Source organism: Chelonia mydas, chromosome 26 (assembly GCF_015237465.2).
Source record: "Chelonia mydas isolate rCheMyd1 chromosome 26, rCheMyd1.pri.v2, whole genome shotgun sequence".
NCBI lineage: Eukaryota > Metazoa > Chordata > Testudines > Cheloniidae > Chelonia > Chelonia mydas.
The window spans coordinates 1,335,878-1,349,573 of record NC_057859.1 but is presented as its reverse complement, the minus strand read 5'-3'; the positions used below and the strand labels follow the sequence as shown (position 1 = coordinate 1,349,573).

At 44.5% G+C, this 13,696-nt stretch overlaps 2 protein-coding genes across 3 annotated transcripts in view; both read left to right on the top strand.

The window, feature by feature from the left end:
* The window catches only part of LOC102946973 (disintegrin and metalloproteinase domain-containing protein 9), a 49,671-nt gene extending 41,785 nt beyond the window's left edge, over positions 1-7,886 (top strand). For both annotated transcript variants that reach the window (XM_037886323.2, XM_037886324.2), the window contains exons 18-22: positions 1,511-1,616; positions 3,437-3,575; positions 4,081-4,177; positions 5,712-5,836; positions 6,650-7,886. In XM_037886323.2, the coding sequence (XP_037742251.1) occupies positions 1,511-1,616; positions 3,437-3,575; positions 4,081-4,177; positions 5,712-5,836; positions 6,650-6,728 (546 nt within the window). In that variant the 3' untranslated portion in view covers positions 6,729-7,886. The remainder of the gene's footprint in view (positions 1-1,510; positions 1,617-3,436; positions 3,576-4,080; positions 4,178-5,711; positions 5,837-6,649) is intronic.
* Positions 7,887-9,419: 1,533 nt separating this feature from the next.
* ADAM32 (ADAM metallopeptidase domain 32) overlaps positions 9,420-13,696 on the top strand; it is a 35,502-nt gene continuing 31,225 nt past the window's right edge. Inside the window, exons 1-2 of the mRNA XM_043536417.1 lie at positions 9,420-9,471; positions 12,705-12,778. Of these exons, the coding sequence (XP_043392352.1) occupies positions 9,420-9,471; positions 12,705-12,778 (126 nt within the window). The remainder of the gene's footprint in view (positions 9,472-12,704; positions 12,779-13,696) is intronic.

The window sequence follows — 13,696 nt, the reverse complement described above, 5'->3', positions numbered from 1 at the left end:
GGATGTGGTGGATTTTCCGGCACATGAAATCTTTTAGAAGAATGCTCAATCTTGATTTTAAAAAATGCTGTAGCTCACCCACAAGTTATTGGGCTGGATGCAGGAATTACTGGGTGACATTCTCTGGCATGGGTTATGTACAGGGTCAGACTAGATGATCACAGCGATGCCATTTGGCCTTAAAATCTATGAAAACCTCAGAGACTAATTGGTACAACTTAGATACATTTATTTTTGTTCAGTAAGTGTGTATGTATAAAAATGAACATTATAACGAATTTTTTAAAAAGTTTTGAGAAATGTCTGCCACTGTCTCACGAGCTACATAACTATAACCCTCGTCGTCGAAGTGGAAGCTGCCTTTGTATTGATGAAACATAGCACTTGCTGCTGAAAGTGCAGTTGTCTGGTTCAGAGTAGGCATAAGCATGCAGAACTGATTGGAAAGCAGGGACTTCCACATTGCTGGAAGAGAAGTTCTAGTACTCTGGGTTACTGTAACAGTGGCTAAAGCTTCTGAAGGGCATGGGTTTGGGGATTTTTAGTTCTTTTTAAATTAAACTCCTCTTCTTTTTCATACATTGCAACTGTTTTTGCCTTCTCAGTCCTTCTCTATTTAATCAGAAACGTTGGCTTATCAGCAAATTATGTCCCCGTGCTTCACAAATGTATAGTAAACCGATAACATGTTTATAACTTATCTCACAACCTTCCTTTGCTACAGTGTCATTTGCTGCTGGAATGACAGTCTTGGAGGGGGTGACTGAGAGGCTGTGGGAGCATTTCACAACCTACTGCTGCACCAAGGACAGCTTTCAGTCAAGTACAACTGGTTTTAAGATCACATTGAGCAGGTTGTGGGGAACGATTCTGTGTATAGAAACGAAGTACTAGTTCTTCTTCAAGTGATGGCCCCTATGTGTGTATTCCACTGTAGGGCACACATGCACTTTGAGACCAGACACTTTATGCTAGTAGTGCGCATTGTTCCGCGCCTCTGCCTCCTTGTGCTCTGAACCAAGGGCATTAGGGGATGCCCTCCAGTTCCTCTCTACCTGCCCTCCTTCCCCTCTGCTTCATATCCTTTCCTAGAGTGATTTGCATTAGAGAAGGAACTGGAGAGGTAGTTGGTCCATGCCTCCTCTTACACCCTCTGTTTGGAGCACAAAGCTGCAGAGGGTGTAGGTGTAGACCAATAAACTGCTACCAAGAATTTTTCCAGTCCCTGACCCATGAAACCCATGTGGACCCCACCGTGCAATACACATAGGGACCACGCATCTCAAAAAACTCTAGTAACGGCGAGCTAAGTATCCTTTCTTTTTGATGCAGTAGCTGTTTTTCGGTCAATCATTTCCCTTTCTTTTGGAACCTTCTGTTTCAGAAGTTGGGCTGTAACCTTTGAAGACACCTTGCAACATTTCCTCTGCCAGTTGCTGGATCAGTCTTATGTGGAGTTACAGTCACAATGGCAGTAATATGTGGGTGTTTTTGTTTTTTTAATTTAAAGGTGTGCAATAGCAACAAGAACTGTCACTGTGACTCAGGTTGGGCCCCTCCCTACTGTGACACGAAAGGATACGGAGGAAGCATAGACAGTGGACCTCCTTATAATGGCAAGTAGTGACGGTGACTTCAGGGCAGCATGCCCTTCTTGCTGTTGGTGCTATTTGGACAGAGTGTGCAAATACAGTGCCTAGTTGTCTGGCTGTCCTGGGAAATGAGACTGGCTGAAGTGCTGGTGGTTGAAACTGCAGTGAGTTTTCTTTCGAGCACAAGAGCTTAGGCTTTGGATCTTGTAGTGCTGGAGACTTCTGTCCTCTAGAATGTTGGAAATCTTGCAGTCCCAGCTGTTTTTAGATGACTTCTGTCATCCTGGGCCAAAATCTTTCAAGAGTAGTTGTGTCCAAACTGGAAGTGGGGACCCATTCCAGTTTTGAATCCAACCTAGAACTAAAATTTGTAAGGGGGGGCCAATTTGAATCTGTCGATTCCAATCTATGCATTCAAAATGCGAAGGCCTGTTTCTAGATATAACGGCAGATGGAAACAGCTGTTTTATGTACAATTGCATGCACAGTCTGAGTAAACACCCATAATACTTGGGGGGGGGGGGGGTGTTCTCTTTCCTGCAGGCCTATGCACCTGCAGTGTAAATGTGTGACTTATGCATCGTGAAGGGGGGTTGGGGTACTATGCACATCATACTACTACATTACCATTTAATTAGCATTTATTATCTGTGTGCAGATTCTGCTTCGTGTTGCACTAAACACAAATATAGCGCAGTCCCTGCCTCAAAGATCTTATGGTCAGTTTAGTATGTTTTTTGGTTATTGTTTTGTGCAATCTCACTCCTGGAGGCTTTAGACAGACATGGGTTAGTGTCTGGAGCCTAGCAGAAAAAGTATGTCTTTAGGAGGGACATGGATGATGAGAGAGTGATAGTCTGGTGCACTGGGGTTGGGAGGGCATTTCATGTGTAAAAGAGACTATTGGAAAAGGAACTGAAGAGAGTTGTGAAGCTTGCTTGCTTGCATGGCTGGGCAAGGGGGATGTGGTAGGAAACAGGATCCAAGTTGTAGCCTGGGGCAGACTGGTGCAATACCTTCAAGGCAAGGAGCGACCTGATATGGTAAGCAATGGGGAGCCAGCAGAGATAGAGATGAGGACAGGAGTGACATGGTTTGCAATAGGTCAGGAGGATAACATTGACAGCTCTTTTGGATGGAGTAATAGGGCTCTAGGGGGAAGTCAGTTGTAGTTACTGAGCTGAAAAATCACTCTCTAGAGTATAGAAAAGTGTCTGAACTATCAGGAGAGAAAGGAAGGGACATAAAAGCTCCGTGTGGAGGGATGGACTAGTGACCTCCTTGAGATCCCTTTGAGTCCCACATTTGTATGATTCTATGACTTTTCATACACCATGTTGTGGAGAAAGATGCCACAAGCCTTGGGGACAGCCTGGATGAATGGAGAAGGGGAGGATGACTCTAAGGTTGTGAACCTGAGCTAAGGGAGGATAGTGGTCTTTCCCACAGCAATATGTGAAGAGGATTTGAGGGGAGTGGGGGAAGAGGGGAGCTCTGTATCAGCCCCATTTAACTTGAGCTGGTGACGGGCCCTTCAGGATGATACATCGAAGAGAGTCTGTTACTACTATATTACTGTGCTACACTATTATAGCACAGGGATATTGGAGAACGTACACTTTACTCTTCTTTGACATGTTGTCCCTTTTGAAATGACCACCAAAAAGTAACACATTGGGCATGCACCTGGCAATTATACTCAACTTTAGCTTTTCTTTTCTACAGAATGGTGGAAAATTGTAGAATCAGTCCTTTCAAAACCCAGCACTATTGCAGTGCTTAGTAGTGATAGTACTATGAAAACGAATTCTGTCGGATTTTCTTTCTCACCCTCTCCCTAACAGACAAAGACACCTCCTTGAGAGATGGGTTGCTGGTATTCTTTTTCCTGGTTCTTCCACTCCTTTTAGCTGCTGCTGTGGCACTTGCAAAGAGAAAGGCGCTGAAGCAGTGGTTCAGGAGAACGATATCACATTGTCATCGGTAAGTAGATTTCCCACCCCTACCCCTGGTACTTCATAAACTGACCACAGAGTCCTCTACAGAAGATGATTCCAAAGACTTGAGTGTCAGTAGTCCTAAGATGTAAACCTGAGATTCCCAAGAGTGGAGATCAGGCAGGTTTATTTCATGCAGTTGCAGTACAGGAGGCAAGTGACCTGATATCAATGGACCTCAGGCCATTTCTTTAAGTGTCATTTGATGTTGTCTGTTTCTGTTTTCTGGGCACATTCTTTGGGACAAAGGAACATTATTTATCTATTCCTTGAAAGAGAGAGGCTCACAGTATGTCTGGACATATGCACCTGTAAAGAGTGACATACATTTTACTGACGAATTTAGGGAATAAAATAATAGTTTTTAAACACACACTTAAATCCAGCCAGTATGTATCTGTAAGAAGTGTCATAACATGTTGATGATGATCCTATTGAATTCTAGTAAGATGCTTGACCAGTCCATGTGGTCAATACAAATCTAATTCCAGATCACATACAAGCATGCCAACTCCTCCTCCTCGCACAGAGACGGAACCAGGAAACTTCAAGCAGAACATGCCTTATACTTCGAGGAGTGTACCCATGGTAGGTGAGACTTGTTTTTTCTCACTTCAGTCTTGGAGAGCAATTATTGTCTGTTTTGAAAGTAACAGAGTGGATAGAAGGTTGAATTGGTAAATGGATAATAAAAGCAAGAATTACTCCAAAACTATTACTACCTGTTTTTGGTTGGTGGGTTCTTTGTTTTGTTTTTTGTTTTGATTTTTAAAGCAATATAATCTCGTTTCTCAGCTCTTCCCCCCGCCCCCACGTGTAATGTATACATTGTAAGAAATACTAATGACTACACTTGCTATAGGACCTAAAATTTTACAGTAATAGCCTATAAATTATATATAGGCTATGCATGATGAATCCCTTTCTTATTTGTCTGTACACCTTATGGTGCTGTTGAACCAACCAATAATATTAATGAGGAAGATATCCTCTGAAGCCCAAAAGTTTTCAAAGAAGAAAATATATAAGTAATTCCAAGTATAGTGCATTATTGATATTGCAAAGCTACAGTAAAAATACCATCTTGGAAGCACAACTGAGAGATTGCAGTCTCATTAAATGTTTAAGATCTATATATAAAATGTGCTTTAAAATAGAGATGGTACATACTAACATCTTGTCTAGATTTTTCTACTGACCTATAATGCACTGCTACACCTAATTGTGCCAAACTATTAAAGGTGACTGCAAAGTCTTCAATCAAAATATAGTAACGTTGTTCCCTTTTTGTTACATACCACATCAGACTGTTGCTAGGAAATGAGATTATTTTAATCAGGAGGCTTTTATTTTAAACAAAGTAAAAGTTTTTTTGGGTGGTGGGAAGGACTAGGATTAGATGATTTAGTTTTATCCGTTAAACATTTCTCAAGCAGCAACCTTCTAAAGCACATCAGGATTTGCCATTTTGTAACATCAATAGATAAGCCAACTACATATTGAATGTAGTACCTTACTATCTGTAGTAGAAAGGGGTGTTGCCAGTGAGGAAATGGATTATTTTCTTAACTTCTTACTAGTTAAATTTAAGGGAGGGGGAATGGGACTCTTATGGTTTATGTTGCTTAAACTGTCTTTGAGAGCCAACTGGAAGTGCATTCTCTGAAACCACAAGCAGTCTAGAAAGTATTGTAGTTTGAAAATGAAAGAGTGCTGATCAGGGACACTGTGGCTCACCATACCCAGAGCAGACTCTTCTGCACCTCAGGTTTCCCCTTCTGCATTATCTCTATTTCAGAGAGGGGTAAATCAAAGCACTGTTAAATGACATAGGGTCATCAGAGTGTCTCTTAGATAGAGAGCCACATGTTCTTGATCAGCATTTCTCTATTTTCAAACTACAGTCTCTAAACTTCTGTCACTTTTAAGCTGTCTGGAACTGACATAATGCCATTTAGCTGATGAGCATGAAATAGCATTTCTGTATTTCCCCATTACATCTCCAAATCTGCTAGTGAGTGGCCCGACATTCCAGTGAAATTACTAAAGCAAATCTTCCTCCAGTTCCTGTTTGTGTGATTTTTTTTTTTTATATCTGATGATGATCTTTATTTCCTCATAGGACACGCCAACAAACAGATTCACTGTGCCATCTTATGCAGTTAATCATCATCAACCAGCTTATCACCAGCCTTACAATCATCCTCAGCGACACCAGGAGCAGCAGCAGTATAAGATACCTGCAAGGTCTGTAATGACAATTTTGCTACTGGGGAAAATCCTTTATAATACATATCAGTGCAAATGTAAAGTTGAGAACTTGAGCACACAATTTGGGGAAACTCATAGCTTGTCATTCTGACTCTAATCCTGTCTTTGGGTTCATGTGTGTAAGGGCTTTTCTCATATCATGTATACACCAAATAATAAAGCTACACATGTGAATGAAAGGGCCATAATAAAAAAGGGGTGCAATGAAATTTATAAAACATGTATGTTCTCTGATGACACCTCTTACACTCTTGATGGTAGGTACATTATTACAAAAAGTGTGGGTGCTTTCGATCAGCTTTGAGCACCAGTTGTATCTTTCTGTTTAGTTTCACTCTAAAAATATATAAAATATATATATACAACTTTTTTGGTTTAACCATTTATTTAAATGTATAAAATGTTGTATCGATGCCTGTGTCCTTAAGGTGCTAATTAATAAAGCACAAACAGACACTTATATAAAATAGTTTGTACTGTGTAGTAATTTGTGTTTTAAATTGGTTTTGGTAGAGGAAAAATTCACTCCAAAATGCTTAATTAGGGAAAGCAGTGTGACTTGGGAAATGTTAGAGGCTTCATATAGTATAGAAGAAAAAACCCTGTGCAGAGAGAGAGCATTAGATGGGAGTCATTAGTGCAGAGGTGACAGCTGAAATTATGGGAAGGAGGCACAGGGAGAGACCATCAAAGACATGACGCTAACACAGAGCAGGAGGAAGAGGGATCATTCTCTATCTGCATATAATGGATGTAATATCTAAACTGACATCTTTGTCCCCCGTACAGGCCGCCTCCACCACAACAGAAAAACGTACCTCAGGGACACTATTTTCCTTCTCGACCTGCACCTTTACCTCCCATATAGTTTTTAGTTTCTCTTTTACCCTCTCACAAGATGACCTGTTCACTAAAACCAAGCTGAAATTTTTTATCCTTCTTATCAAATGGCCCATGCTATCCCAGAGAGCTGTCATTCTGCAGTACTGGATATGGAAAATGAGATGGAAACACAAGGAATGTAAGATATTAAACAAAGATACCTCTACCAAAGCTACAGGAACAGAATACATCAAGTCTGTTCTTAGCTCCGTGTGTGAGTATTGTGGCTTTGCAAAATGAAGTTGGACTATCCAGTTGGAAGTGGATCAGTCTGCAGTAAAATAATGTTTAAAGTACAGCACTTGGGAGTTACTTTTTGTTTCCCCCATCTTATGATGAGACACAATCATTAAATATTCCATGTGGCTTATTGTCTTTCTATATGCATAATGAAGAGTAAAAAAACCTATTACCCGGGCAGGTGTCAAAAAATGGAACCGTGAAAATCAGGCCACTTGATTTAACAAAATATTGTTTACATGTTCTTATTTTGCCTGGACTAGAAACCATTATTCCTGTATATGCAACTAAGGGCACAAGTGAAATAAGATGTCAGTATATTTTGAAAGGAAGATGAACTACCCTATAAACATGTTTGTGTATATGTTTTTACTGGTGTGTTTAATATAAACACACTTTTTAAACAACAAAGAAAATTTTAACTTCATGCTGACTGACACTCGGCTATAGACAATAAAGGATACTAGGGCAGTTAATTTAAATGTTTTTTAAATACACAGTTTTAAGTAGCTAGACCAGAAACCTCTACTAATTTACCACTAATACTTTAAATGGGATATTAAAATAAAGGTACGAAAAGTGGTAGCCTTTTCTTGTTTTAGGAAGGGAGTGCTCTTGAGTTTTGATTACGTTATAGACAGTCTGACAGCAAGAGCCATTGCAAAATATTAAGAGGAATGATGCGTATTGTTTATGTAGGCCCTTTGAGAATTGTTTGAGCACTTTATACCCTAGCACCCCACTGACCCCAATGTACATAATTTTAACCTACTTTTCAAACTTTGATTTTAGTGTCAGTCAGGATGTTGACACTGGCTAAAGCATATTATTTTTAAAATCCGATTTAAATCTGTATCTGAAAAAAGATGCTCTTGGATGTCAGTTGAGGTATGTTAACCCAGGTGAAGTTTTTTAGATTCATAGATTCATAGATATTTAGGTCAGAAGGGACCATTATGATCATCTAGTCTGACCTCCTGCACAACGCAGGCCACAGAATTTCACCCACCACTCCCACAAAAAAAACCTCACACCTATATCTGTGCTATTGAAGTCCTCAAATTGTAGTTTAAAGACCTCAAGGAGCAGAGAATCCTCCAGCAAGTGATCCGTGCCCCATGCTACAGAGGAAGGCGAAAAACCTCCAGGGCCTTATTGTTGGATTAAGTTGGATTATGTTCCACTAGATTATGTTGACACAGTGTCGTAGATGCAGGACTGCCACGATGATGTGTTACGCAAATTACAGAAGGTAAAAAACAATTACTGTTAAAAATAATGCTAAGCTTTCTCGTTTTGTCTTAGCCACTTAGCACAAACTCGTTTTGTAAATTTCCCCATATTTGCCAAAAAATCTGTGTCTGTATATATACTTATATAAATATATATAAAGTTTGTATTTGTAATAATAAAATACTTGAACTACTGTGGTTCCCCATAAACGTAAAGAATAAGATTTAAACTCTATTAAAATATGTACAAGTTCATCAAAAATATATCGCAAGGTGGGTTGTTTGTTTTTAGGATTATCATTGGCTTGTTTCTCTTCTCTCTTATTGGGGGTTGCCTATCTAAAGTTATCCAGGCTTTCTGTCTGCCTAAGGTACACTTCTTCCCAGGTCTTTTGTAGACAGTTCATGACATGAATGACTCAATGTACAGGGTGGGAGGGGAATCTAAGTTATGAAAATATCCCCAGAGAAAGGCCTGGTTAATTGTATTTAAACTTGTGAATGCCTGTGCTATAACTGTGTTAAATTGTGTGCCTTCAATATTAATAGAGTTTTCTCACTTCTAGCATACCGTTAGCAATATTATGTGCAGAATAGGGCAGTAATGCAATAAGCCTCATTCTGAGATCGCTATTTCTATGGAAATAAAGTAGCTCCTCAAATTTTACACACATGGTGACTATTGAAGATGACTACTGATTTCACGTGTAAGTCTAACAGCCCTAATGTCTGAATATTATTTGAACAATCAGAACTTCTGCCTTAGTCCGGTTTGTAAATGGTACGTGTCTAACCTTTGCACTCCCCATGGCGGGCGGAGCTTGGACCTCGTGCTGTCTAGGCGGAGTGACAGAAAACCCGCACGCCGCTTTCCTAAGGGCTGAGCTACACGGAAGGGGCTTCTCTTGCCTGCGGGTTTTGTTTGTTTTTTAACAGTAATAATTAAAGATGCCAGTTTTGTAAAACCGCTGCCTCGCGTTGTCATGCCTCTCTCGGGCTCCCCGCTCCCGCCCGGCTGCCCCGCAGCGCCCCAGGGCGCCACGTCCCCTCCCGCCCCGCGCCGGTGCCCTGCAGCCGGCGGGTCCCGCCCGCGAGTCCCGCCCGGGCCCGGCCCGCCGCCGCCCAGGAGCCCCGGGGCGGGTCCGCCTCGCGCTCGGGCCCCGCTTCCCCCCGGGCGTGGCCGTTACCCGCCGGCCGCGCGCAGCATGGGGCGGGCGCTGCGCCTGGCGCTGCTGGAGGCCCTGCTCGCCGGGCTCGGTGAGGGGGGGGGGGAACCCGCGCTGCCCCCCAGCTACCCCCCCGCCGCCCTGCCCCACGCCCCGCCCTCCTCCCTGTTACCCCCCCGCGCTGCCCCCTGTCAGCCCCCCGCCGCTCCCCGCCCTGCCCCCGTCACCCCCCCGCTGTCACCCGCCCCGCCCTCCTCCCTGTTACCCCCCCGCGCTGCCCCCTGTCAGCCCCCCGCCGAGCCCCGCCCTGCCCCCGTCACCCCCCGCGCTGCCCCCTGTCACCCCCCCGCGCGCCCCGCCCTGCCCCGTGTCATCCCCCGATGCCCCCCGCCGCGTCACCCGCCCCACTGCCCTGCCCCCTGTTACTCCCCCGCTGCCCCCCGCCCCGTCACCCCCCGCGTTGCCCCCTGTCACCCCCATGCCATGCCCCCGCCCCGTCACCCGCTGCCCCGTCACCCCCCCACTGCCTCCCGCCCTGCCCCATGTCACCCCCCCGCTGCACCCCGCCCCATCACCCACCCTGCCCTGCCCCCCATCACCCACCCCGCTGCCCCCACCCTGCCCCCTATCACCCCCCGCTGTCTCCCACCCCATCACCCCCCTGCCCTGCCCACTGTCACCCCCCCCGTGCTGGCCCCCCGTCACGTCACCCCTGCACTGCCCCACAGTCCCCTAACCCCCCACAGCCTCATCACCCCCTTCCCTGACACCCCATCACCTCCTTAGGGAGAGACCCCCCTGCACTGACTGCTCCCTGACCCCCTTCAGCCCCTTGTCACCCGCTCTGTTGGCCCCCACAACACCATGACACCCCCTATGCTGATCCCCCACAGCCCCGTCACACCCTGCGCTGACCTGCAAAACCTCCCCAAGGGAGAGACCCCCCCCAGCGAGCCCTGCACTGCCCCCCACAGCCCTGCACTCCACAGTCCCCTGCACTGATCCCCCATCCCCCTCAACGGAGAGACCCCCCTGCGTTGACCCCCACAGCTCCTGATCAACTCCTGCATTGCCCCACATCATCTGTTAAGGAAGAGACCCTTCACAGACACACACCACCCCCCAGCCACCCCAAGAGGAAAGACCCCCTCCACAGTCACTGACCCCTGACGTATAGTCACCTGCTTCACTGCCCCTTCTCACAATCACTCCAAACTGGGAGAGATGCTCCCTAGTTACCTCCAACAGGAGAGAACCCCCGCCTCCCCTAACGTGAGACTACCCCACAGTCGCCCTGTCAGGGTTCGCTCCCCACTCTGAACTCTAGGGTACAGATATGGGGACCCGCATGAAAGACCCCCTAAGCTTATTTCTACCAGCTTAGGGTAAAACTTCCCCAAGGCACAAACTCTTTTTCCCTTCGAGGGTAAGCTGCCACCACCAAGTGATTTAACAAAGAATCAGGGAAAGGACCACTTGGAGTTCTTATTCCCCCAAAATATCCACCCAAGCCCTTACACCTCCTTTCCTGGGGAGGCTTCAGAATAATATCCTAACCAATTGGTTACAAAGTGATCACAGACCCAAACCCCTGGATCTTAGGACAATAGAGAAGTCATTCAGGCTCTTAAAAGGAACAGAACTTTATTAGAAAGAAAAAAGTAAAAGAAGCACCTCTGTAAAATTAAAAGGGAAGCTAATGTCACAGGGCAATCAGATTTAAAACACAGAGGATTTCCCTCTGGGCAAAAACTTTAAAGTTACAAAAAGAAAACCAGGAATACACCTTTCTCTCAGCACAGAGAAAATCACAAGCCAAAACAAAAATAAACTAATGCATTTCCTTGCTAGTACTGACTAATTCTAATGGAGTTGGATTGCTTGCTTTCTTGATCTCTCTCCGGCAAGCACACAGAACAGACAGACAAAAGCTGCCCCCTTTCCCCGCCCCCCGAGATTTGAAAGTATCTTGTCCCCTTATTGGTCCTTTTGGTCAGGTGCCAGCCAGGTTACCTGAGCTTCTTAACTCTTTACAGGTAAAAGGATATTGTGCGTCTGGCCAGGAGGGATTTTATAGTACTGTATTCAGGAAGGTCGTTACCCTTCCCTTTACATTTATGACAGCCCCCCAAGAGAAGAGACCTCCCCAGAGTCACCCCCCAGCTGAGAGACATGCACCGCTTAGTCTCCCCACAGCTACCTGCTTCGCCAACCACCCCCCCACCCCCCCGGATACTCTGAATCCAGGCAAGATCCCGACCCCCCAGCCATCCCCACACACTGATACTGCTAATAAGGAGAGATTCCCTCTCCAAAGTCACCTGCTTCACGGAGCCCCCTGCCCCAAAAAGCCCCCCTAAATCCTACACCCCCTGGGGAGGGAAGGTGAGTTGAGTGAGGAGCTAGAGCAGAGTGGGAGGGAGGACTGGAGTTAGTGGAGACTCTTTAACACAGGCTGGGAGTTATTTATTGCAGTGCCAGTGAAAGAGAAGGCAGGATGTGGGAGGATTCTGATGGTATAAATAGTATCGCACCCTGCATGTTCCTCTCTGACCACCTGTGTGTCTGCTTCTCCGACAATTCTCTCTCACTGTATTCCCTGCCATGCTGGATGACAGCGGATCTGTCTGTAAAACGGCTCTCTTTAAGGCTGCTTCTGATGCAGCATTTGTATGAAAACGAATGATAACTAAGGCTACGTGTACATGTGCAGCGGTAGCGATGCAGCCGCGCTGCTGCAGCACATCTGGCGAAGACGCTCTATTCTGATGGGAGAGAGCTCTTCCGTCGGCAGAAAAAAGCCACCCCTGCAAGCGGCAGAAGCTGTGTGGACAGGAGAGGAGCTCTCCTGCCGCATTAGTGCTGTGCACACTAGTGCTTAGGTCAGTGTGGCTTGTGTCGCTCAGGGGGTGAAATATTCACACCCCTGAGTGACAAATTTTGCCAACATAGGCAGTAGTGTAGACATAGCCTAAAGTGAGGGGCAGTGGAGGATAGATAGCTGTTTACTGATTTATAGATATACATTTTCAAAGCAAATATATTTACAAAGTGGATGTATTTGAATGTATCTCTCCCACACCCATCATTTATCTTTTTAGGCCCTGATCCTACCAAAACTTACACGTGCTTAATTTTTGTTAAAGTTAAGCATGCATGTAAATCTTTGCAGGCTGATAAATTCCTTGGGGGCAGGAACCTATTTATGTCTGTGCTTGTATAGCCCTTAGCACAGTGGAGCTTTGAGTCTGATTCAAATATTTAGGTATGTTTGTAATGGTATTATTACATAAAAATAATAACTAACATATTTCCCTCCTTTAGGTTCTCAAATATTTTTGCACATCACAGATCCACAGAGAATATCCTCAAATATAACTGGAGATCTGGTACTTGTAGTTAAGGAATACAGTTGTTCCTATATATATAATTAGATATTAAATTATATAACCTAAATATGTGCAGATGGAGTTACAGTGAGAATCTGTTAAAATCCTTTAAATGCTACAAGCCTTGTAGCACATTTGTGGCTATAGTGTGTAAGGTGTTTCCAATGTTGCAGTGAAACATTCTACAGTCCCTTGTTGGGCCAATGAGTCTTTGAGAAGGGATGTATATTTGGCAAAGTGCTTTGGCACTCAGAGCAGTAACCTTAAAGTGGAACTACAAATGTTTTATAAAATAATTTGGTTGCTAAATCAATAATAATACATGTGGACTCAAAACTACAAATAAAAGGGCAAGTTATTATAATCTATTGATAAATAAATGTACAATTTAAGGCACCACTCTTGCAAAGACTTAAATGTGTATAACTTTTTGCACATTCTAAAACCCATTGAAGTCAATGGGAGTCTCTTCACTGACTTGCTTTAGCTCAGGCTTCAAATATGTAACTTGGCAGCATGGGCTACATAAGGTTTGAAAATAGTTTTTTCTTCAAGTTTGTTAAATCTTAAATTTGGGTTTCTGTGTCTTTCCTGTAATGAGTCACAATACCATAAACGTTATAGGTGGTGATACCTGCAGGCAGGGTGGACTTGATTTCATAGAATCATAGAATATCAGGGTTGGAAGGGACCTCAGGAGGTCATCTAGTCCAACCCCTTGCTCAAAGCAGGACCAATCCCCAACTAAATCATCCCAGCTAGGGCTTTGTCAAGCCTGATCTTAAAAACCTCAAAGGAAGGAGATTCCACCACCTCCCCAGGTAATGCATTCCAGTACTTCACAGATCTTGGGAGACAGACCAGTCCTTGCTTACAGACAGCCCCCCAACCTGAAGCAAATACTCACCAGCAACCACACACCACACA